Source organism: Schistocerca cancellata, chromosome 6 (assembly GCF_023864275.1).
Source record: "Schistocerca cancellata isolate TAMUIC-IGC-003103 chromosome 6, iqSchCanc2.1, whole genome shotgun sequence".
Taxonomy (NCBI): Eukaryota; Metazoa; Arthropoda; class Insecta; order Orthoptera; family Acrididae; genus Schistocerca; species Schistocerca cancellata.
The window spans coordinates 302,121,303-302,145,827 of NC_064631.1; the positions used below are offsets into that span (position 1 = coordinate 302,121,303).

Consider the following 24,525-nt stretch of genomic DNA (forward strand, 5'->3'; position numbering starts at 1 on the left):
AGGCTTTTGTATTTTGTTACATGAAATATGTCTCCCTTGCAACTGTGTGGATATGCCTGTTCCCTAAGATGAAGGCAGGCTAATACATACCACCTCCAACAGATCCATTGATGCCTGCATCACTTTTATTATCCATTTTGAAGTACCTACAATAAAAACTGAAAACAAGAGATGGAGTATATATTTCAAAACAAAATCTCCATGTCTTTCACAAAATACCTGAAAATTTACAACTACCTGAAATCTAAATAAAGTGTGAATGTAAGCTCTCCCAGTGTATACTGTTGGTGAAAGCTCTCTGGTTTCCAGCCAGGTGGCAGCGTTAAAAATACACAATGTTTCAAAGAGTGTCATACTCATCATCTTTGCCAGAAGATGACCAACACTGACACCCAGCTGGAAACCTGACAACTTCCCACCAATCTAAATGAAAGTTCAATGTGATTTTCCAAGTTTGTACATAACAAGATTATTATTACAATTAATGATTCCTTACTGTGAAAATGTAATCAGTACTAATGCTTGTACTTACAGTAGAAGCACCGAGAATTTCTTCCAAATACGCAATTGGTTTTCTTCATTTTTCACAATCAGATTCCCCAAAAACTGAATTCCAATCTGCAAACATGGAATCCACTGTTCATCTGCTGATGCATATGCAAATTCCAGAATTTTCACTGTATCTTCAAGCAGTGTTTTATTGCTGCCAAGCTTATTCTGAGTATTAACCTGACCTGCACATGCATTTCTCAATGTCCTAAAGCTTTCTGTCAAAACTTTAGCTGTACCATCTTTTTCAGATTTTATTAAATCCACACCAATGTGAACAACATCCATAAGCGCATCTAATATGAGTGGTGGAACATTACTCCTGAAAAGAAAGATGATACAAAAATATAATAGGTATTCTGTAAACAATTAGTAAATGTTAATTTCAATATGCATGTGCTCATAACACAATTAAGAACCAGTGTCTCCCCCTGGCCCCCTCCACACACACACACACACACACACACACACACACACACACACACACACACACACACACAATTTTTTGATCCACACACACACACACACACACACACACAATTTTTTGATCCACACACACACACACACACACACACACACACACACACGCGCGCGCGATTTTTTTGGCACCACCCCTTGTGTGGTGGTAGAGTTTCTGGCAAACCAGCGTTGAAACTGAGAAGTTGAATCAAGTATTTTAGTTAAGACACGAGATGAAAATTTGAATAATGTGCTAAGGTGGGATTGGAATACATTAGAAGGCAGTAGCAATCACTTTTATGAATGTTGTAGCACACAGGTGGGCAACTGGCGGCACGCAGGCTCAATCTGGGCCGCCATTGGTTTCAATCTGGCCTTTGGAGGAAATTCATGGAAGATACAATGAGGCACTCACACTATACTCCTTCTAGGATGTATTTTTGGGTATTTACATGATCAGTCACCAAAAGTGTTTTTCATCCAATATTTAAAAAAATAGTGTCTGTGGATATTAACACACCAAATTTTAAACACTTGAACAAACTGCCTGTAGCCAAAAATCACAAAGTTACTCCTAATAGCTTGTTGACCAGAGCTTCCTGTCTCATAGCCATATTTTGTTTTTCTATTCTTTATTGTATTAAGATTAGTACATATTTCTTATCTGTAGCAGACGTATTAGAACACTGCAACTACTGAAACTGAAGGTAATTTATAATAATTAATTGCAACCGGTTGCTTTTACAGGTATTTATTTTTTACAATGACATTTTAAGACGTTTGGCGTCTAATCTTAAGATTGTTACATTTGTCATGAATACTGTTTCTTTATTAACAGCACTGTACAATTTTGCAATAAATGTTTATAAGACAGTTATTGTAAAACATCGTAAGTAAAGAAACAATGTTCACGATGCGCTAACAAATATGAACATCTAAAGGTGTGGTGAAAGTTAAATGAACATACTCTCAAAAATGCATGTACTGAGATACATTTTGTTTGTGTGGTGTGTTGGGAAAAGGTGCTATTCATATTTTTGCGTTACCCTATAAAGATTAACAACATGGGCACTATAGTTTTGACTTCATGTGCTAGGAGTCCCGATGTCGCGGCACATGTTGAGGTAGACCGTCAGCTTACATAGGTATGTGAATTAAGCCTGCAGGTCACAGAGGTTGCCCACACCTATTGTAGCGGAAGACAGAGCAAGTTGATGACAAGAGTTTACAGTTTATAACAGGCAAAAAACTGATATGAGATATGCGACGGAAAGAACAAAGCTTAGGGTTTTGATTCCCATACAGGATACAGTCATGAGAGATGCAGCATGTGCTCGAATTATAAAAGGATGGGATACAAAGGAACCTTGACTTTTTCAAAGGAACAATTCTGGCAGCAATCTTGAGTAATTTGAGGAAACAGGAAAAGCTGAATCGAGATGATTGAATAGGGTTTTGAACCCAGCTCCTCCAAAACATGAGTAGTGCCTCTGACTACTGTACCACATTCCTCAGTGCGTCATCTGAATAACATCTCTGGAAGCAGCAGAGTAAATACTTATAAGAAAGGAAATTCTGAAACACGATGAAAACAGTAGAAAACACATATGGGTGAGTTGAAGTGAGTTTGCACGCATTTTGAACTGCAATATCAGCTCAGAAAATAGTTAAGTTCAAAATGTTCAAATGTGTGTGAAGTCTTATGGGACTTAACTGCTAAGGTCATCAGTCCCTAAGTTTACACACTACTTAACCTAAATTATCCTAAGGACACACACACACACACACACACACACACACACACACACACACACACACACACACACACACACGCGCGCCCGAGGGAGGATTCAAACCTCTGCCGGGACCAGCCACACAGTCCATGACTGCAGTGCCTTAGACCGCTTGGCTAATCCCGCACGGTAATAGTTAAGTGATCAAATAACTTGTAAATATTAATATTGAGCTATTTATATAAACTAAATGGCCAAAAACTATACACAATGATGTTTACAATGAATGAAAAATAAATCTTTGATTTTCTAAACAAACTCTCCTCAGATGACTAGTCAACAAAACATGCCAATATCTGAAGTCAGCTTTGACTTATGAAATACAGTGTAAATGTGTGAATGTTACTGTGACAGACTGATCTGGGGCATAGCTCAAAGTCTAACTTATTGAAAGCTGACAGTTTGGTTGTGAGTTTGTGAAGTCAAGGAATGTGATGTCTTAAAAAGAACTACAATTCTTGTTAGGGTACAGATTTTACTTTTACTGAATTAGGAGCAATTTAAGTTTCCCATTTTGATGACATCACGGGTCAAAACAGAAAGTGGTACTGGTGAATGTTTTGATTAAATGAAAAAAAACCACAATGTACACTCTACAAACTGAAATCCAATTTGTCATTGAGTAATTCTGTATAAACATATGAAAAGAATGCTAGGTTTCCAATTAACTTGTTGGCTCAACAATATTATGAGAAGGATAGACTGCTACTCACTGCAAAGATGCCAGGTAGAGTTGCAGACAAGCACAATGAAAAAGACTGTTATACGTTTAGTTTTTGGCCAAAACCTTCTCCAGAAGAGAAAAAAAAAAAAAACCACACACACACACACACACACACACACACACACACACACGCGCGCGCGCGCGCACGCACGCAGCAATCTGGAGGAGGCAGGGAAGGGGAAAGGATAGCAGGATATGTGTGTATGTGTGGAGAAAGAGGGATCAGCACTGCAGGAAGAGCATGCAGCAACTAGTGGTGGCAGGACAAGACTGCTGAGTGCAGTTCCAGGAGGTTATGGGGGAGGGAACGGGGTGGGGAGGAGAAAGAGTAGCAGGGAGTGGGTGCACCAGCAGAAAGCAGTGCACAATGAGGGTGGGTGAAGGGGCCAAAACTGAGAGGAGATGACAGGAAAGAAGGGGGCAGAAACAGTTGGATGGACAATGTCCAAACAGTAGGTTCACGCTGGGATACTTTAAGGAGCAGAGAATGTATTGCAAGGGTAACTCCCATCTCTGCAGGTCAGAAAAAATGTTGGTGGTGGAGGGCCCACATTCCAAAGCAGCCACTGAAATCAAGCACATTACATTCAGTTGCAGGTTGTGCCATAGGGTGGTCCACTTCCTCCTTGCTACAGTTTAGCAATGGCTATATATCCTGGAAGACAGCTAGTTGGTAGTCATACCAATATAAAATGATTGCAGTAGAGCTGATATATGACATGGCTGCTTTCACAGGAGGCCAGGGCTCTAATGGGATAGGATTAGGTTGTGAAGGACTGGAATAGGAAGTGTGAGTGGGTAGACTTGACAGGTCTTGCACTCTGGTCTTTCACGGAGATATGATCACTGTGGCAAGGGGTTGGCATTGGGAGCAGCATACAAATGGACTGGAGTGTTGTGGACATTGGGTGGGCAACAGATCACCATTTTAGGAGGTGGTAAGGATCTTTAGTAGGATGTCCTCATTTCAGAGCATTATGATAGATATTCAAAGCCCTGATGAAGGATGTGGTTCAATTGTCCCAGTACAGGGTGGTAAGGGGTGATAAAGAACCTTTGTAGCATGTTCCTGGGGATGGTGGGAGGATTGGGGGTGTTTGGGGATATGATACAGAAAATCTGTTTCCTAACTAAGTATGGGGGATGTGCCTGCCAGTGAAGCCCTTTGTGAGATCTTCAGCATATTGTGCGAGGGAGTTCCTGTGCTGCAGATATGCCATATGGCTGTATGGGAGGGATATTTTGGTGTAGAAGGGATGGCACTGTCAAAACGCAGGTGTGGTTGGTGGGTCTAATGTAGATAGAGATGTGGATGGAGCCATCAGAGGAGGAGGAGGAGGAGGAGATCAGTGTCCAGAAGATGGCACACTGGGTTGAGGAAAGCCAGCTGAAGTGGATGGGAGAAAAGGTGTTGAGGTTGTGAAGGAATGAGAATAACTCATCCTGGCCCTAAGTGCAAATCATGAAGATGATATCATGAACCTGAATCAGACCAGGGGTTTGGGGTTCTGGGAGGAAAGTTTGCTCTAAATGGCCCACAAACAGTTGGCATAGGAAGGTACCATTTGGGAGCCCATGGTTGTGCCACAGATTTGTTTGTATACCTCGCCTTCAACGTGGGTCAGGATACAGTTGCATTCTGTCCAGAATGGCTGGAGATAGCAGTCGTGTGTGTGAGGCATGCTTGCTTGTGTGACCGTGTGTGAATTTTTGTTTTCTCAAGAAGGCTTTGGCAAAAAGCTTTTATGTAACTCATTTTTTCACGCCTGTCTGCGACTCAATGTGTCTCTTTATGGTGAGTAGCAATCAAATATTTTCATAATACTGTTGATGTTCCAACCTGTACTTCTCATGGTTTAATTTGTTGGCTCAATGTGCATGAAGTTTGATGGTTGCAACATATGAACTAGTCTTCGTGACAAGTACTTCTTTATCATGATATGACTTATGTGCATACACGCAGACACGAGCAACTTTAATAGAACTGACAGTCAAATCACACCAACAAAAATATTACCTTGCAGATCTGTTGAAAACACGGGATGTTACACGACACGCCAACAGTCAGTTCCATTCTAAAGAGTCACACCTAACTAAAAGAAATTCATAATGCCACTAAATGCTTCTGTACTTCAATGATAGATAGTCAGTTATTTTCACTGCCATACTTTCCTAGAAGAATCAATCAATACATTGCTTCCTTCTGTGTACTTCTCTTGAAAAGAAATTGTTAGCTGCAACACACGGAAGACACGCTTTGTTGGTGCTGCACATTTTAGCATCTTTGACAAATTTTTCACTGACTGTATCAATATCTGTTTGTATTGTGAAAATTTGGACATTCATGAGTGCCACAATAAACTCTTATGGTTATTGTCAATTATACGCTTAAACTTGATTGTGCTCTTAAAATTTTTGGTGACGGTAGGCCTAACCTTTTCAAAAACAACTATTCTGTAATTTCAATGTACAATTATATGAGAGACTGGACATTATTATTATTATCTTCTTTCCTTTCTCAGACCTTAGGTCTGGTTAAAAATGGAAAGTGACGCGGACCTTGATCAAGCGTGACTTCCTTTTAACTGTACAGTATATGTTATATTGCATTTAGGAACTTTCGGGTGATTGAACATGTATCAATAATTATGGATTTCTGTAGTTGTATATATAAGTTTGGATGTATATAATAGAGGGAAACGAATATAATAGAGGATGTAGCTGTATTGCATTGATGTACTGGTGGATATTGTGTGGTATGACTCCTGTTGTTGATAGTATAATTGGTATAATGTCAACTTTATCCTGATGCCACATGTCCTTGACTTCCTCAGCCAGTTGGATGTATTTTTCAATTTTTTCTCCTGTTTTCTTTTGTATATTTGTTGTATTGGGTATGGATATTTTGATTAGTTGTGTTAATTTCTTCTTTTTATTGGTGAGTATGATGTCAGGTTTGTTATGTGGTGTTGTTTTATCTGTTATAATGGTTCTGTTCCAGTATAATTTGTATTCATCATTCTCCAGTACATTTTGTGGTGCATACTTGTATGTGGGAACGTGTTGTTTTATAAGTTTATGTTGTAAGGCAAGCTGTTGGTGTATTATTTTTGCTACATTGTCATGTCTTCTGGGGTATTCTGTATTTGCTAGTATTGTACATCCGCTTGTGATGTGATCTACTGTTTCTATTTGTTGTTTGCAAAGTCTGCATTTATCTGTTGTGGTATTGGGATCTTTAATAATATGCTTACTGTAATATCTGGTGTTTATTGTTTGATCCTGTATTGCAATCATGATTCCTTTCGTCTCACTGTATATATTGCCTTTTCTTAGCCATGTGTTGGATGCGTCTTGATCGATGTGTGGCTGTATTAGACGATACGGGTGCTTGCCATGTAGTGTTTTCTTTTTCCAATTTACTTCCTTCGTATCTGTTGATGTTATGTGATCTAGAGGGTTGTAGAAGTGGTTATGAAATTGCAGTGGTGTAGCCGATGTATTTATATGCGTGATTGCTTTGTATATTTTGCTAGTTTCTGCTTGTTCTAGAAAGAATTTTCTTAAATTGTCTACCTGTCCATAATGTAGGTTTTTTATGTTGATAAATCCCCTTCCCCCTTCCTTTCTGCTTAAAGTGAATCTTTTTGTTGCTGAATGTATGTGATGTATTCTATATTTGTGGCATTGTGATCGTGTAAGTGTATTGAGTGCTTCTAGGTCTGTATTACTCCATTTCACTACTCCAAATGAGTAGGTCAATATTGGTATAGCAGATGTATTTATAGCTTTTGTCTTGTTTCTTGTTGTCAATTCTGTTTTCAGTATTTTTGTTAGTCTTTGTCTATATTTTTCTTTTAGTTCTTCTTTAATATTTGTATTATCTATTCCTATTTTTTGTCTGTATCCTAGATATTTATAGGCATCTGTTTTTTCCATCGCTTCTATGCAGTCACCGTGGTTATCCAATATGTAATCTTCTTGTTTAGCGTGTTTTCCCTTGACTATGCTATTTTTCTTACATTTGTCTGTTCCAAAAGCCATATTTATATCATTGCTGAATACTTCTATTATCTTTAGTAATTGGTTGAGTTGTTGATTTGTTGCTGCCAGTAGTTTTAGATCATCCATGTATAGCAAATGTGTGATTTTATGTGGGTATGTTCCAGTAATATTGTATCCATAATTTGTATTATTTAGCATGTTGGATAGTGGGTTCAGAGCAAGGCAGAACCAGAAAGGACTTAATGAGTCTCCTTGGTATATTCCACGCTTAATCTGTATTGGCTGTGATGTGATATTATTAGAATTTGTTTGGATATTAAGTGTGGTTTTCCAGTTTTTCATTACTATGTTTAGGAACTGTATCAATTTAGGATCTACGTTGTATATTTCCAATATTTGTAGTAACCATGAGTGGGGTACACTATCAAAAGCTTTTTGGTAATCAATGTATGCATAGTGTAGCAACCTTTGTTTAGTTTTAGCTTGATATGCCACCTCTGCATCTATTATCAGTTGCTCTTTACTTCCTCGTGCTCCTTTGCAACAGCCTTTTTGTTCTTCATTTATAATTTTGTTCTGTGTTGTATGTGTCATTAATTTCTGTGTTATTATTATTATTATTATTATTATTATTATTACAGAATTTTCAGATGCTTACAAAACTAAATTTTCGTAAGTTACCAGTACTAGTGTTTTGAATACGTGACTTATTTCGTAGCAAATCAGCATTTTTTGGTTCACATTTCTGACAAAGAATACATCACCTTCGAATTTCATCGCATATCAATGCAAATAAACATGAGTCTTTGAGAATTTTCAGAAGCTACCATTGTCCTTTGCATAATCTACAAGCAATTTGCAGCAAACTGGCATTTGTGATTTTGTTACTGTGGCAGATTAATCTAACATACTGTGTTACACTTATAGCAGACCTATATATACACCTGCCTTTATCATACATTAACTCTGTTTTTGAGTTTGCTAACAATTGTAATTAACTTCAAAATGTTTTAGGAAAAGTAATTTTAACACAGGTTGCCTTAATAGAAATCTCGTTCTGCATATTTGCTTCAATTCTTGTGCTAGCAACTTTTTAGCTCAACAGATTAAAAGATAATCAGCAGGCTAAATTTTAAAGTTATCTGTTCACTGCCTTGTAATACATTGCACCAACCAAAATGCAACTCCACTGTGAATGCTGTTCTCTAACATGGGATGAGTTGGCTGATATTTGTAAGCAGCTGGAAAGCACCCTGACTATTGTCCAACAATTGGCAGCTGCTGTGAATCCGTGTGTCTGTAGAGGTCTTGAGCCGTGTACCTGTAATACCAGTACCACAAGAACCTCAAGAACTATTCTCTCCTGTGGATCCTATCTCCTCTGTAGAAAGTACAGGATCTGTACCTATCTGTCCACTTGACTGTAAATGGCGTGTCAATGGTACATCTAGACATCCAGTGCAGGGTGGGCGGGGACCAGGGAGGCCTCCGAGTGTTTTAAACATCCCCTAACCAACAAGTTTGCAGTGCTGTCTTTCGCTGAAACTGAGCCGCTGGGACTGACTTCACCTCCTTTTGGGAAACTGTCTTGTCCTGTGTCAAGAGGAGGCAGACATGAAAAGGTAGGCTCTATTAATCATCAGCAGTTCAAATGTAGAGTGAATGATGACAACCTTTAGGGAAATGGCAGCAAGAGACAGGAAAGGAAACCAGGTGCACCATGTGTATGCCTGGCAGTCTCAGCCAACGTGTTGAAGACTCTATTCTGGCAGCCACTGAGGGAACAGGGTGCAACCAACTGCCAGTTGTGGTGTACGGTGGCACAAATGATATCTGTCGTATGGGCTCCGAGATCACACTTGGGTCATTCAAGCGACTAGCAGAGAACGTTGAGAAGACCAGTCTTGCACACAGTTTCCACAGAGCTCACAATTTGCAGCATTGTCCCCAGAACTGATTGTAGCACTTTGGTTCTGAGTTTAGCGAAAAGACTCAACCAGTAGCTTCGAAGGTTCTGTGACAAGCTAGGCTGCAACTTCATGGACTTGCACCAGATGTCTGAGAACTTTAGCATCCACTTAAATGGGTAATGTGCACAGTACACATCAGGGGCTTTTACTCAGATAGCTCACTGTGTGTGAGATGCACACAAGGTTTTTTTAGATTAGGCAACCCACCATCCAATCCAGATAAAAATAGCTGTAGGAAATCCAAAAGTATCAGTGTAAGATTGAAAGAAACGCCTCCCACAAATGAGTGTATTAAAATCCTAATGGTAAATTGCGAAAACATTTGCAAGAAAGTACCAGAGCTTGAAGTATTCATGAAAAGCAGTGAAGCTCAGATAATACTGGGTACAGAAAGCTGGTTGAAACCTAAAATTGATAGCAGTGAGATTTTTGGAGAAAATTTAAGTGTATATAAAAGGATCAGCAAATAGGGAATGAAAGCAACATATTTGTCACAGTAGACAAGAAACTCAAAACCATCAACATACAAACACACTGCATGTGAGACTGTTTGGGCAAGGCTCAGCATCAGGGTTGGACATAAAATGACAATGGGAGCCATCAATCACCCACCAGACGTATCTTCTGATGTAATGGAAAACTACAGAGAAAACCTCTATTCACCCATCTGCAAGTTCCTCAATCATACTGTAACCATTGGTGGAGACTTCACTCAACCAAAAATCAATTTGGAAAATTACAGTTTTGTTAGTGGCAGGCATGATAAGACATCCTGTGAAACATTACTAAATGCCTTCACTGAGAACTACCTAGAACAGATAACTCAGAACCCCACTCATGATGGAAATACATTGGATCAAATGGCAACAAACTGACCTGACCTCTTTGAGTATGTCCACATCAAAACTGGTATCAGTCACGCAACTATGGTGACAATGTTTAATGAAGTACAAAGGGCAACTAAGACAAGCAGAAAGATGTATACATCCAGTAAACTACATAAAATCAGTAGTGTCATATCTCAGTGAGGAATTTTTAAACTTGCAGCACATGGCAAAGCAAGTAGAGGAACTAGGGGTCAAGTTTAAAAAAAAAATTGACTATGCACTGGAAAGACATGTACCCAATAGAACAGTTCATAATGGGAAGGAACCTCCATGGTATACAGCCACTGTAAAAAAACTTCTAAAGAAACAGAGACTAGAGAATCTGGTGTCTCCAGTATCACTCAAGTAGTCTTCTCCCAATATTTAATCTTCTTCTCTTTCACAACTTTTGGCAATCAAGATTCTTGTGAAGGCTTACCTGCTGTGGTGGTAGGAATGGAAGGAGGACGGGTAGCCCCTGGACCCATGGTCCATAGCTCCTTCAGTCACTAGCTTGTGTCAGGTCTCCGATATGTGACTTTCTGGTGAGAAGGTTCCAAGAAGGAAACCAGTAGATTCCTGGACAAGGATGTTGGTTGTTCTGCGAATAGTGGCTCCTAAAGATGGTGCCACAGAAGCCAAGAGTGAGGATGACCTACTGCCCTCATGATCAAATTTATTTGTACTGTCATCGGATGCAGACATCGAGGGAGTAAATACACCAGGTACTGCTTGTTACTTAGCCTCAGGTCAATACCACAGAGCCTGGATATAAACAATCACGCTTTAAAATATAAGCCTTAAAATATAGCCTTTAGTACCTGGATTTTTCATTCCTGAATTAAGTTAGCTGCCCCCTCCCCCCCCCCCCCCTCCTTACCCTAAACCCCCCTCCTGATCCTACATGAACCATGGACCTAGCCATTAACAGGGAGGCTTGCGTGCCTCAGTGATACAGATAGCCATACCATAGGTGCAACCACAATGGAGGGTTATCTGTTGAGACACCACACAAACATGATTCCTGAAGAGGGGTAGCAGCCTTTTCAGTAGCTGAAGGGGCAACGGTCCAGATGGCTGACTAATCTGGCTTCATAACATCAAACAAAATGGCCTTGCAGTGCTGGTACTGCAAATGGCTGCAAGCAAGGGGAAACTACAGCCGCAATTTTTCCCCGAGGGCATGCAGCTCTACTGTACGGTTAAATGATGATGGCATCCTCTTAGGTAAAACATTCCGGAGGTAAAATAGCCCCCCATTCAGATCTCCGCGCGGGGATTACTCAGGAGGACATCATTATCATCATAAACAAAACTGGTATTCTATGGATCAGAGTGCGGAATGATAGATCCCGTAATCAGGCAGGAAACTGCAAAAAGGCAGAAATTTAAGGAGTTGGGACCTGGATAAACTGAAAGAACCAGAAGTTTCTTGCGAAGAAACACCTCAAGACCACAACTGACACTGGTGTATGCCATGACACTAATGTAGTTACAGGAACAGTTTCCTCTTAATGACACCGCATGGGTCAGTCATACTATGACGACCCTAAGCTAAATCGGTTGTAACTGCTGTTTGCAGCACGTATAACATGTAAACAACTGGAAATTCATTGGGTGCTGAAAAATCTTTATTTGTATGCCAAACCATTCTGCCTACAGTGTTCTTCATACCTCTTAACAGGAGCATAAGAAAGGATTTGTACAGCTATTACAATGAATAGTACAGTGTACATAAGAGGAATCTGATGGGCACAGAAATATTTTGGCTATTTGTCTGCATTCCATAAATTGGAAAACAAAACTTATTTGAGCAGGCTGGCTGTGATCAACCAGGAGAGAAAGCAGGCAGAGAGTGGTGAGGGAGGGTTGGGGAAAGGTGGCCAAGAACTAGGAGTGAGGAACTGCATGCACACTGGATAGGAATGTAGCACCAGTGAGCTTGTGTTGGCCAGCAACAAGGGTAGCTGTCCAAAGCATATAATGAGTGGAGGAATGGTGGGTGAAGAAATGGAACACAGGAAGAGAGAGACTGCAGGATGAGTGAAGTTAGGGTTATGAGGCAGAAGTGGCAGTGTGTGTGGGACAGAAGCTGGCAAAGGCTGAGAACAAGGTGATTATAGTATCATTAAAAAAATGTGCGTTTTGTCATCACATCCACATTTCTTCTCATCAAATTGTGGTTATTCAAGTAACGAACATGGTGAGCACTTTCACCAATGTGATTCACTGGTGAAGCAACAGTACAAAGGGAAATAAATTGTACCACACTAGTTGATTATTGCTGTACTGTGAAAAATGCTCCTGCAACATAATACCAGACAGAGGCCAAAAAAGTATATTCTTCAGGTTTTTTCCTCTCTTTTTTTTCTTTTAAGGTACACACAATAACTATCGTAACCTCAAAGAGCTAATCAATAAATTTAATTGTTTTAGGGTTCTATACTAAACTAAACTCCAGCCAAACAGACCTAGAAGGCCCAACGGTACCAACCGGCCGCCGTGTCATCCTCAGCCCACAGATGTCACTGGATGCGGATATGGAGGGATATGTGGTCAGCACACAGCTCTCCCTGCCGTATGTCAGTTTACGAGACCATAGCCACTACCTCTCAATCAAGTAGCTCCTCAGTTTTCCTCAAGGGCTGAGTGCACCACGCATGCCAACAGCACTCGGCAGACCGGATGGTCACTGATCCAAGTGCTAGCCCAGCCCGACAGTGCTTAACTTCGGTGATCTGATGGGAACCTGTGTTACCACTGCAGCAAGGCCGTTGGCTTTAGGGTTCAATAATCAACAAAAGTTCAAGAAATCATACTCAACTTTTGAAAATTTGAGGTTTAATCAAATAAGGAATGGCCTTACCACCTCTCTACAACCAATACATTATAAATGTTTATTGAAGGTCAGCTGTCAGTACCTGCACCACATCTCAGTCCTTTGTAGGTTTTCCTGCATGTTTTTACAACTGTTGTAGCTTCTGTGTTTACAACAGCATTGTCTGTGAACAGCTCCACAGAGCTTCCAGTTTCTTTTACCAGGCTATTCATATATTACAGATTCTGTTAAGCTATGAGATCAATCATAATTAAAATATTTTAAACACATTCCTTTAAATCTTTTTGAAGAACTCTCTTTTTCACCCTCTTATAAATTCAAACCACTTGGTGAACGCTCCAGGGTGGCCTATTTTTCTTTTAGGCCAGTTTGGTAGGACTTTTACGTACAGATCATATACAGAGATGCTGCTTCTGAAGAGACATATTTGTGGCGATTTCTTTTGTTTTGAGAAAGAGCAATCACAGGGACTAAAACACGCTTGTCGGGTAGATGAGAAAATGCCACAAACTGAGACTCCTCAATAAGAGACTTTATTTTCAATACGTGGTTAGCTTGCATAGTAGGCTCTGCACTCCTAATTCTGAGCATTTCTACTTGATGGGTCTTATGTTGTCCAGAAGACTTTAGAATACCAACCTGAAATTACTATCCCATCTACAATCACCACACAGGTTGTGTGGAGACCACTTCCCTCAAAGAATGTGTACACCATTTGTTTCCTCGCACTTCATGGTCTTGATATTTTCTGGCAAGACCCAAGTATACAAATGCACTTTATTTCAGGGCCATATATGTACAACTGCATTTTATCTCTAGTTACAAAATTATAAATATTATTTTTGAGTGAGCAGAATCAAATTTTTGAGGCACACGCTGGCAGAATCTGTGTGTAGCTTGAGATTAGAAGGTGAAGTATCCATTGACTACTTTTATTTCTATACACCTTAAAGATTTGTATGTAGGATCTGCTAAGTTTGTACTGAGCTGATACCAAGAATGTAGTGAATTTGTTTGAAGGTGCAGTGAGGATCCTCTTCACTTGTAGAATGGAAATGGGAAATGTTCTAAATGCTATTTTTTCACAAAACACATTTTCAGTGTTACTGTGTTCTTGGTACTCTGCTGCATGTTTCTATACTTGTTCATGGTGTCTAATCATGGAAGAATGTTTACTACATTCATTACTAAATGTAATATGGTCTTTGTGCCATGCAGTACTATGCAATGGTGTTCTAAGTGTGTGGATCAAGGTCTCCACCATTTAGCCCAGGATGGCTTGAGGAGGCAACACGCAAGAGTGGGCACAGCTCTTCGAGCTGCGACAGAGGTAAGTAAGGCCTCTATTCCACTGCGAAACAGAAAGACCCAACAATGATGTTACCATGCACAGGGAGATTTTACAGCAAACTTGGCAACACAACACCTGATCTCAAGAAAGAGCTGTGTTAGAAATAGAAATCAATACCTAAAGGTTTTTTGTTTAATTTAATTTTGTTATTGTCTTGTAAATGATTTTTGTTGAGAACAGTTCTACTAGTTAAAATATTAATGCTGTATTTCTGTACCAGTACTATCACAAATAAAATATAGTGCCCCTGCATCAACAACACTTTAAACAAAAACGTTTGTATTGGTGATTAGGCCCAGTCAGTTTCCTGGTATGGCACATAGAATGTACTTGATAAATTACTTATTTTCTAGTATGTGTCACCATTTTTAGCGGTAATGTGGCTGTGGTATCAGAATGCCTTCTTGATTTTTTGTATACCAATACATACAAAACGAGAAACTGTTCTTTGACTTTCTTGACAAATGTAGGATTTGGCACTTAAGAACCTCTTCCATTTCCACTTTTCCATTATTTTCCAGGCTCTACACTCATTTTCTCCCACAGTTTAAACAAACTTTTGTCTTCAACAAAGTTTCTCTTGTGTCCAAAGTCTATACAAACTTGCTTTGGAAGGTACATGGTCATCAAAAGCATGCTGAAAACACACCTTGTGGTACAGCTGAAGTTACACTCCCAACCCACAATTTCACGAAGCTTAAATATGGTTGGTTGGTTGGTTTTGGGGTTTGATGGGGGCTAAACATCGAGGTCATCAGTCCCCAGTTCCAAACAGACATACTTGTAAAAGGCCTACACAGTAAAAGCGTAACCTCTGCACCCAGAGGGAGGGATCACCAAGGGATACAGAGTTAAAATGAACACCACAGTAACACAAAATAGAGGACACTTAAAAGGAGCAGGGCAAATAGTTGACTAGAGTAAAACAGACTACAGTGGTTGATGGATCAGGTAAAAGGTCAACCACAAACAAAGAACCTCCAGCTGGAAAGCGTTGATAGAGGTACCAACACAACTCGTTACCATAAAAGACACTATTTTGGTATCCACGTCACAATTAAGTCACTGGAGTGGGTGTAGCCTGAGAAACCATGCGAGAGCGCCCACACTAGAGCGAGTGATAAAACCCAGCTGCATAGATCAAACGTAAAACTGAGTCAGCTATAGAGGCATCATCACCGAGAATTAAAGGAAGTGCAGCTGGTAAATTAAAGGACTGCCACAAGGGGGCTAAAAGGGGGCAGTCCATCAGAAGATGGACCACTGTCAGCCTGCATCACAGCGACACTTGGGCGGGTTCTCATGGTGAAGGAGATAGCTGTGAGTCAACCTCGTATGTCCAATTTGGAGACAGCAGAGAACAACTGAGTCCTTATGCGTGCCCCTCAAGGATGAGTTCCATACAGCCGTGGACTACTTGACCATGTGTAGCTTATTTGGCGTGTTCAAGACAGACCATTCTGAGCTCCAGACATCGCAGACCTTGCGATGTAGGTCTGACCGGAGGTCTCTTCCCACGAGACCAAGCTCCAGGGGTGGCAAAGTGGTCGCCTGCTTGGCCAACTGATCGACATGCTCATTTCCGGGAATGCCGATGTGGTCCAGGGTCCACACAAACATCGCTGAACGACCACACTCGGTGAGAGCAAAAACAGCATCTTGAATACCGCGCACCAAAGGGCCCCGAGAAAAACACTGGTCGAGTGCTTGCAGTCCACTCAGGGAGTCACTGCATATGACAAACGACTCCCCAGGGCAGGAGGAAAAGTGAGCGTGTGCACGATAAAGAGCAACCAGCTCCGCAATGAAAACACTGCTCCCACAAGGCAGGGAATGCTGCTCAACATAGTCGCCTTGGGTGAAAGCAAACCCAGTGCGTCCATCGACCACAGAACCGTCAGTGTAGAGTGCATCTGCATTGCGAAACGAGGCAAGAAGAGCCAGGATTTTTTTTTTTTTTTTTTTTTTTTTGTGGTTTTAGGGCGCACAACTTCAATGGTCATTAGCGCCCTGACTACTCTAAAGATGCACCGCGAGGCACAAGTGGACAACAACTACTAAAAGGGAAAACACGATAAAAGACAGACTGACAGGCATAGGATTAAAAACCAGCATCATCAAATGTCCTGAGAGAGGTTTGTCAAATTGATAAAATGAAGAACACGAGCAACTGCTCGTGGGTCATCCGCTAAAACGGCATTGAAAGTACTTGGCAGGTTAAGATCTAGACGCAGTGTGTTAAAATATGGACAGGACATTAAAATGAGTCGAACCGTCAGCAAGTGCCCACATGGGCAGAACGGCGCTGGCGCAGCCGTCAGCAGATGGCGATGGCTGAACCGGCAGTGTCCAATTCTTAACCGGGCCAAAACTACCTCCTCCCGCCGAGAAGGGCGTGAGGAGGACGTCCAAGCCACGGGAAGAGGTTTTAAGGCCCGAAGCTTGTTGTCTGTAAGTGCAGCCCAATCGGCATGCCACAGCGACACAATGCGCCGACAAATGACCCTGCTAAAATCGGACGAAGGGACACAACAAGAAGCTGTCCGAGGCTGGAGGACCGCAGCCTTGGCCGCGGCATCTGCAGCTTCGTTCCCAGGGATACCGACATGGCCAGGAACCCACATAAAGCTAACCGGAGAACCGACGTCCACCAGCTGCTGAAGAGAGCGTTGGATTCGGTGTACGAAAGGGTGAACCGGGTACGGATCACTGAGGCTCTGGATGGCGCTCAGGGAGTCGGAGCAGATGACATAAGCAGAATGTCGGTGGCGGCAGATGTAAAGAACAGCCTGGTAGAGGGCAAAGAGCTCAGCTGTGAAGATCGAACAATGGCCATGGAGCCGGTATTTGAAACTTTGTGCCCCGACAATAAAGGAACACCCGACCCCGTCATTGGTCTTAGAGCCATCTGTATAAATGAAAGTCACGTTGATGAACTTCGAACGAAGTTCCAAAAAACGGGAGTGGTAGACCGAACCGGGGGTAACCTCTTTTGGGAGCGAGCTGAGGTCAAGGTGAACGCGGACCTGAGCCTGGAGCCAAGGTGGCGTGTGGCTCTCGCCCACTCGAAAGGTTGCAGGGAGTGAAAAATTAAGGTGTTGAAGGAGGCGACGAAAGCGAACTCCAGGGGGTAGCAGGGCAGAGACATACAACCCGTATTGACGGTCGAGAGGGTCGTCAAAAAAGGAACGATAAGACGGATGGTCGGGCATTGACAGTAGCCGACAGGCATACCGACAAAGCAGTATATCGCGCCGGTAGGTGAGTGGCAATTCGCCAGCGTCAGCATGAAGACTCTCTACGGGACTTGAATAAAATGCTCCGATCGCAAGTCGTAAACCCCGATGTTGTATGGAGTTGAGGCGGCGTAAGATGGATGGCCGTGCAGAGGAGTATACGAAGCTCCCATAATCCAGCTTGCAGCGGACGATCGACCGATATAGACGAAGTAGGACAGTTCGATCCGCTCCCCACGACATACCACTGAGAACACGGAGGACATTTAAAGAACGGGTACAACGGGCGGCCAAATATGACACATGTGGAGACCAGCTAAGTTTCCTGTCAAATGTAAGGCCTAAAAATTTGGTTGTCTCCACGATTGGGAGAGCAACGGGACCGAGTCATAAGGACGGTGGGAGAAACTCTTTGTAGTGCCAGAAGTTAATACAGACCGTCTTCTCGGCAGAAAAACGGAAGCCATTGGCGACACTCCAGGAGTAAAGACGGTCAAGAGAACGCTGAAGACAGCGCTCCAGGAAACACGTACGCTGCGCGCTGCAATAAATGGTAAAATCGTCCACGAAAAGGGAGCCTGATACATCAGCTGGGAGGCAATCAATTATTGGATTGATCGCTATGGCGAAGAGAGCGACGCTCAAAACTGAGCCCTGTGGCACCCCATTCTCCTGGCGAAAGGTGTCTGACAGGTCAGAACCCACACGTACCCTGAACTGTCGATCCATTAAAAAGGAACGAATAAAAAGAGGGAGGCGACCGCGAAGGCCCCATGTATGCGTGGTGCAGAGAATGCCCGCCCTCCAACAGGTGTCGTAAGCCTTCTCCAAATCAAAGAACACAGCCGCGGTCGGGCGCTTCCGCAAGAAGTTATTCATAATGAAGGTCGACAAGGTAACCAGATGATCAACAGCAGAGCGGCGCCTACGAAATCCACATTGTACATTGGTAAGTAGGCGTCGAGACTCGAGCAGCCAAACCAATCGAGAGTTAACCATTCGCTCCATCACTTTACAGACACAGCTGGTAAGCGAGATAGGTCGATAACTGGAAGGCAAGTGCTTGTCCTTCCCCGGCTTAGGAATCGGGACAACAATAGATTCGCGCCAGCATGCGGGAACATGTCCCTCAATCCAGATGCGATTGTATGTAAGAAGAAGAAAACCTTTACCCGCAGGAGAAAGGTTCTTCAGCATCTGAATATGAATAGAATCAGGCCCTGGAGCGGAGGACCGTGATCGGCCAAGTGCGTTTTCGAGTTCCCGCATGGTGAATGGGGCATTATAACTTTCACAATTCGAGGAGCGGAAGTCAGGTGGCCTAGCCTCCTCTGACTGTTTGCGGGGGAGGAAGGCAGGGTGGTAATGAGCGGAGCTCGAAACCTCTGCGAAAAAGCGGCCGAAGGCATTGGAGACAGCCTCAGGGGCCACAAGGACGTCATTCGCGACCTTCAAGCCAGAAACTGGGGAGTGGACCTTAGTGCCAGATAGCCGGCGCAGGCTACCCCAGACAACAGAAGAAGGAGTAAAACTGTTGAAGGTGCTTGTGAAAGCAGCCCAGCTGGCTTTCTTGCTTTCTTTAATAATACGACGACACTGAGCACGTATTCGTTTATAATTAAGACAATTCGCCACTGTAGGGTGGCGTTTAAAGGTGCGTAAAGCACGTCGACGAGCACGTAAAGCGTCTCTACATGCTGCGGTCCACCAGGGGACCAGTACGCGACGTGGAGAAGAAGTAGGGTGAGGGATGGAATATTCAGCAGCAGCGAGAATGACTTCCGTGAGGTGTGCGACCTGACGATCGCAGCTTGTGAAGGTTTGATCCTGAAAGGTCGCCCTGGAAGAGAAGAGCCCCCAGTCTGCCTTGGAGATGGTCCAACTAGAGGAGCACGGAGAGGGAGTATGCTGCAGGAGATGGATAACACACGGGAAGTGGTCGCTCGAATATGTATCAGCAAGTGCATACCACTCAAACCGGCATGCAAGTTGGGGAGTACATATAGAGAGGTCTAAATGGGAATAGGTGTGAGATGTGTCCGAAAGAAAAGTAGGGGCGCCAGTATTGAGGCAGACAAGATTGAGCTGGTTGAAAAGGTCTGCTAACAAGGAGCCCCTTGGGCAGGATGCTGGAGAACCCCAAAGGGGATGGTGGGCATTGTAGTCTCCAGTTAACAAAAATGGTGCAGGTAGCTAAGCAATAAGTTGCATCATGTCTGCCCTGGTAACGGCAGATGACGATGGAGTGTAAACGGTACAAAAGGAAAACGTAAAAGTGGGGAGAGTAATGCGGATGGCAGCTGCCTGCAGGCCGGTGTGCAACGTGATGGGATCGTAGTAAACATCATCCCGGACCAGCAACATAACCCCTCCATGAGCTGGGACACCTACCACAGGGGGTAGGTCAAAACGCACAGAGGTGTAGTGTGCCAAGGCAATTTGATCGCATGGGCATAGCTTCGTTTCCTGGAGGGCTACGATGAGCGGACGGTGCAAGCGGAGCAGCAACTTCAAGTCCTCTTGGTTGGAGCGAATGCTGCGAATATTCCAGTGAATAAGTGCCATCGTAAGAAAAGGAAGATGAAAAAAGGGGTCACCTCGAAGGCCGCTGAGGGCATGGCTTCGAGCGAGCACCGCCGCCGCTATCAGTAGGCGGACAGTCATCGTCCATTGGGTCCATAGGTTCATCGGCCATCTCGGGAGGATGGCTGGGAGGGGGAGCTTCCTCCGCCGGTGAACGGCCAGATGTACAGCTACCAGCGGTGCGGCCAGGCGAAACGGATGACGGCCTGGGGCGGCAACCGCTGAGTGGCGCAGGAGAAGAAATGCGCCGTGGTGGAGAAGGAGAACTGTGCTTCCTATGAGCCTTTTTGGAAGGACGTTTGGTGGAAGTACCAGTCGAAGGCTGGGAGGTCGAGGAACGTAGGAAGTCTGCACGGGATGGTTCTTTCTTGAAGGCCCGTGCATCTGACTTCGGGGTCTTCGTCTTAGCAGAAGCTGATGAAGGGGCTGGTGTCTGTGGGGTGATGGGAGGAAGAGGAGACGTCGACCGCGCGATCTTAGCACTGGCCGAACGGACGACCGTGGTGCTGAAGGTCAGATCGCATGTCTGGGTTGCTACCTCCCTGGTAGTCCGAGGAGAGGCGAGGACAGTACTGTATTTCCCCGCTGGGAGCAGCGCGGGCTTCCTACTAGCCAATAGCTTGCGAGCAGCCGAGGTGGACACTTTCTCTTTGACCCGAATTTCTTGGATACAGCGTTCTTCCTTATAGACAGGACAGTCGCGGGAGGATGCGGCATGGTCACCCTGACAGTTCACACAACGAGGAGACGGAGGTGGACAGTCACCCTCATGGGCATCCCTGCCACAAGTGACACATTTAGCCGCATTGGAACAGGACTGTCGAGTGTGATTGAAACGCTGACACTGGTAGCAGCGCGTAGGTGTCGGGACATAGGGGCGAACAGAAATAACCTCGTAGCCCGCCTTGATGCGCGATGGCAGCTTAACACTATTGAAGGTCAAGAAAAGTGACCGGGTCGGTACAAGGTCATTGTTGACCTTTTTCATGACCCTATGGACAGCCATCACGCCCTGCTCAGCGAGGAAAGATTGAATCTCCTCGTCAGTCAATCCGTCGAGGGAGCTAGTATAGACTACACCACGAGACGAATTCAAAGTTCGGTGGGCCTCCACCCGGACAGGGAACGTGTACAGGAGTGTGGCCCGAAGCAGTTTTTGTGCCTGAAAGGCACTCTCAGTTTCTAGTAATAAGGTACCGTTACGCAACCTGGTACAAGATTTGACAGATCCGGCTATGGCATCTACGCCCTTCTGGATAACGAAAGGGTTGACAGAGGAAAAATCCTTTCCGTCCTCAGATCGAGAAACGACGAGGAACTGTGGGGCAGGCGGTAGTACTTTTGTCACTGTTGGCTGGTCACGTTTCCGTTGTTGGGCAGAAGTCGAAAGCGATGGAGTAGAATCGATTGCGGAGGAATCCCCCATGATTGCCAGCGTCTCCGATGGCGCGCTCCTTCCTTGTGGGGACCCTCTCAGAGGGCACTCCCGCCTTAGGTGAATGTTTACACCTCAGGTCACACCTCCCGAGAAACAGACGGAGGGACCAATCGGCATGGTCAGAAGGTATCAGCTCAGGCAATCACCCCTCCCCGGGCCTGGCCTTTACCAGGGGGTACGCGCGTGCCTTACATGTCTACCCAGGGCGGGGACTTACGCGTTACCCCGTCACCGGCTACGCGTGCGAACGCGTGGGTCGGCCTTCAGGCACGCACAGGGAGGAAGGAAGAAGAGGAAAAAGAAGAGAGAGAGAGGGATAAAGAGGACAGACTGTCTCAAACGCCGAGGCGGAGACCAGAGAAGGCAAGGAGAAGAAGGCAATGAGAAAGCAAGGAGAAGAAGGCAATGAGAAGGCAAGGAGAAGAAGGCAATGAGAAGGCAAGGAGAAGAAGGCAATGAGAAGGCAAGGAGAAGAAGGCAATGAGAAGGCAAGGAGAAGAAGGCAATGAGAAGGCAAGGAGAAATCAAGGGAAAGAGTAAGGAAGACAGTGAGGTGGAGAAGAGCAAAGAAAGGAACCAACAAAAGGAAGGAAGAAACGAGAAGTGAAAAACCAGAAAGACCACAATTATAGGTCGTGGAACCGTCCGTCTCCGGTCGCAGGCGCTAACTACCCCCGTGAGGGGGATGGACTCCTTTTAGTTGCCTCTTACGACAGGCAGGAATACCTCGGGCCTATTCTAATCCCCGGACCTGCAGGGGGGGAAGAGCCAGGAATTGTTGAAGACTGGCAGGTGGAAGGGAGGACTTTGAGTCGCAGGACAAATCCAGGCAAAGCCGCAAGTGAGGGAGGGACCAAGGAGGGATAGAAGAAGAGGGCAGGAAGGATGGAGGAAGCGGAAAGGACTCAAGTGACGAAAGAAGGGAACGAACGCGGACCGCGATCGGGAGACCCGACCTAGGTCACCGTCGTAAGGAGGGAATGCAGAAGATGGGAAAAGAAGTCAGCGGTTTGGGTGGTCGGGCGAGGCATGGACGCAGGCAATGTATGACGCAAGCAACTGTTGTTGGCGGAAACGTAAGGGAGGGATTCCAGATTCTACAAGAAGGCTAGTCACCGGACTAGTGCAGAAGGCACCTGTCGCCAGTCTGACGCCACAATGGAGAATCGGTTCGAGGATCTGCAACGTTGAAGGTGCTGCTGAGTCGTACACCATGCACCCGTAGTCGAGACGGGACTGGACTAAGGCCTTATAGAGTTGTTGTAGGGTTGTTCGTGCAGCCCCCCCAAACGGTGTGCCTAAGGCAGCGAAGGATGTTGAGATGCCGCCAGCACCATTGTTTAAGCTTGCGAAGATGAGGATTCCAAGTGAGCTGAGCATCGAACAGCATGCCAAGGAAGCAAAGCGTCTCTCCTCAATATGAAGGAGTTCATTGGCGAGGTAGAGCTCTGGATGGAGGTGGACCATTCGATGACGACAGAAATGCATCACTCGGGTCTTAGAGGCTGAGAACTGAAAACCATGGTTGGATGCCCAAAAATGTGCCTTACGGACAGCTTCCTGCAGCCACCATTCAGCGACACTGATGTTTGGGGAACTGTAATAAAGACAAAAGTCATTGGAATACAGAGAGAAACAGATCAATGAGCCCACCGCAGCCGCAAGACCATTAATCGCCACCAAAAAGAGGGGAACACTGAGAACTGAGCCCTGCGGGACACCGTTCTCCTGAATATGAGCAGACCTAAAATGCGTGCCAACTCTAACCCGAAAGGAGCGATTGGAGAGAAAATTCCGTAGAAAAATCGGAAGTGGACCCCGCAAGCCCCATTCGTGCAGCATAGCAAGATATGATGGCGCCAGGTGGTATTGTACACCTTCTGAAGATCAAAGAAAACAGCAACTAGATGTTCTCATCGAGTAAAAGCTGTACAAATAGCAGACTCTAGCGAGACTAAATTGTCGATCGCTGAGCAGCCCTGATGGAAGCCCCCCTGTTGCTGGGCTAGGAGGCCCCGAGCTTCGAGGATCCACATGAGCCGCCGACTCACCATCCGTTCCAGGAGTTTGCACATAATGTTGGTAAGGCTGATAGGGCGATAGCTATCAACCACCAGCGGATCTTTACTAGGTTCCAGCATCGGGATGGTAACGCTATCCTGCCAACGAATTGGGAAAACGCCCTCCGTCCAGATGCAGTTAAACAGGGCGAGTAATTCACCCTGACAGTGCGCCAAGAGATGGCGAAGAAACTGGTTGTGAATGCGGTCTGGACCTGGAGAGGTATCGGGGCAAGCTGTAAGGGCACTTTGGAACTCCCATTCACTAAACGGGGCGTTGTATTGTTCCCAATGGTGCATGCAAAACGATAACTGCATACGCTCAGCCTGCTGTTTAATGGTGCAGAATTCTGCGCTGTAGCCCGCTGTCGCAGAAATACGAGCGAAGTGCTCTGCCAGATGTTCGGCGATGGAGATTGGGTCAGTACAAAGTGCACCCTGAAGAGAAGGGCAAGGGAAGACGCATGAGGGCGAAAGCCAAAAATGCGCCAAACCCGCGACCACACCTGAGATGGGGAGGTGCGAGAACCTATGGTGGCAACATATCGGTCCCAGCAGTCCTGTTTGCTCCGCCGGATTAACCGCCGAGCCTGGGCCCGCACCCGTTTAAAGGCAACCAGATTCTCTAGGGAAGGATGACACCGGTGTCGTT

At 44.6% G+C, this 24,525-nt stretch overlaps 1 protein-coding gene across 1 annotated transcript in view; it reads right to left on the reverse strand.

The window, feature by feature from the left end:
- Nucleotides 1-24,525, reverse strand: part of LOC126190862 (ataxin-10) — a 131,716-nt gene that overhangs the window by 84,252 nt on the left and 22,939 nt on the right. Inside the window, exon 2 of the mRNA XM_049931457.1 lies at nt 533-871. Within this exon, the coding sequence (XP_049787414.1) occupies nt 533-871 (339 nt within the window). The remainder of the gene's footprint in view (nt 1-532; nt 872-24,525) is intronic.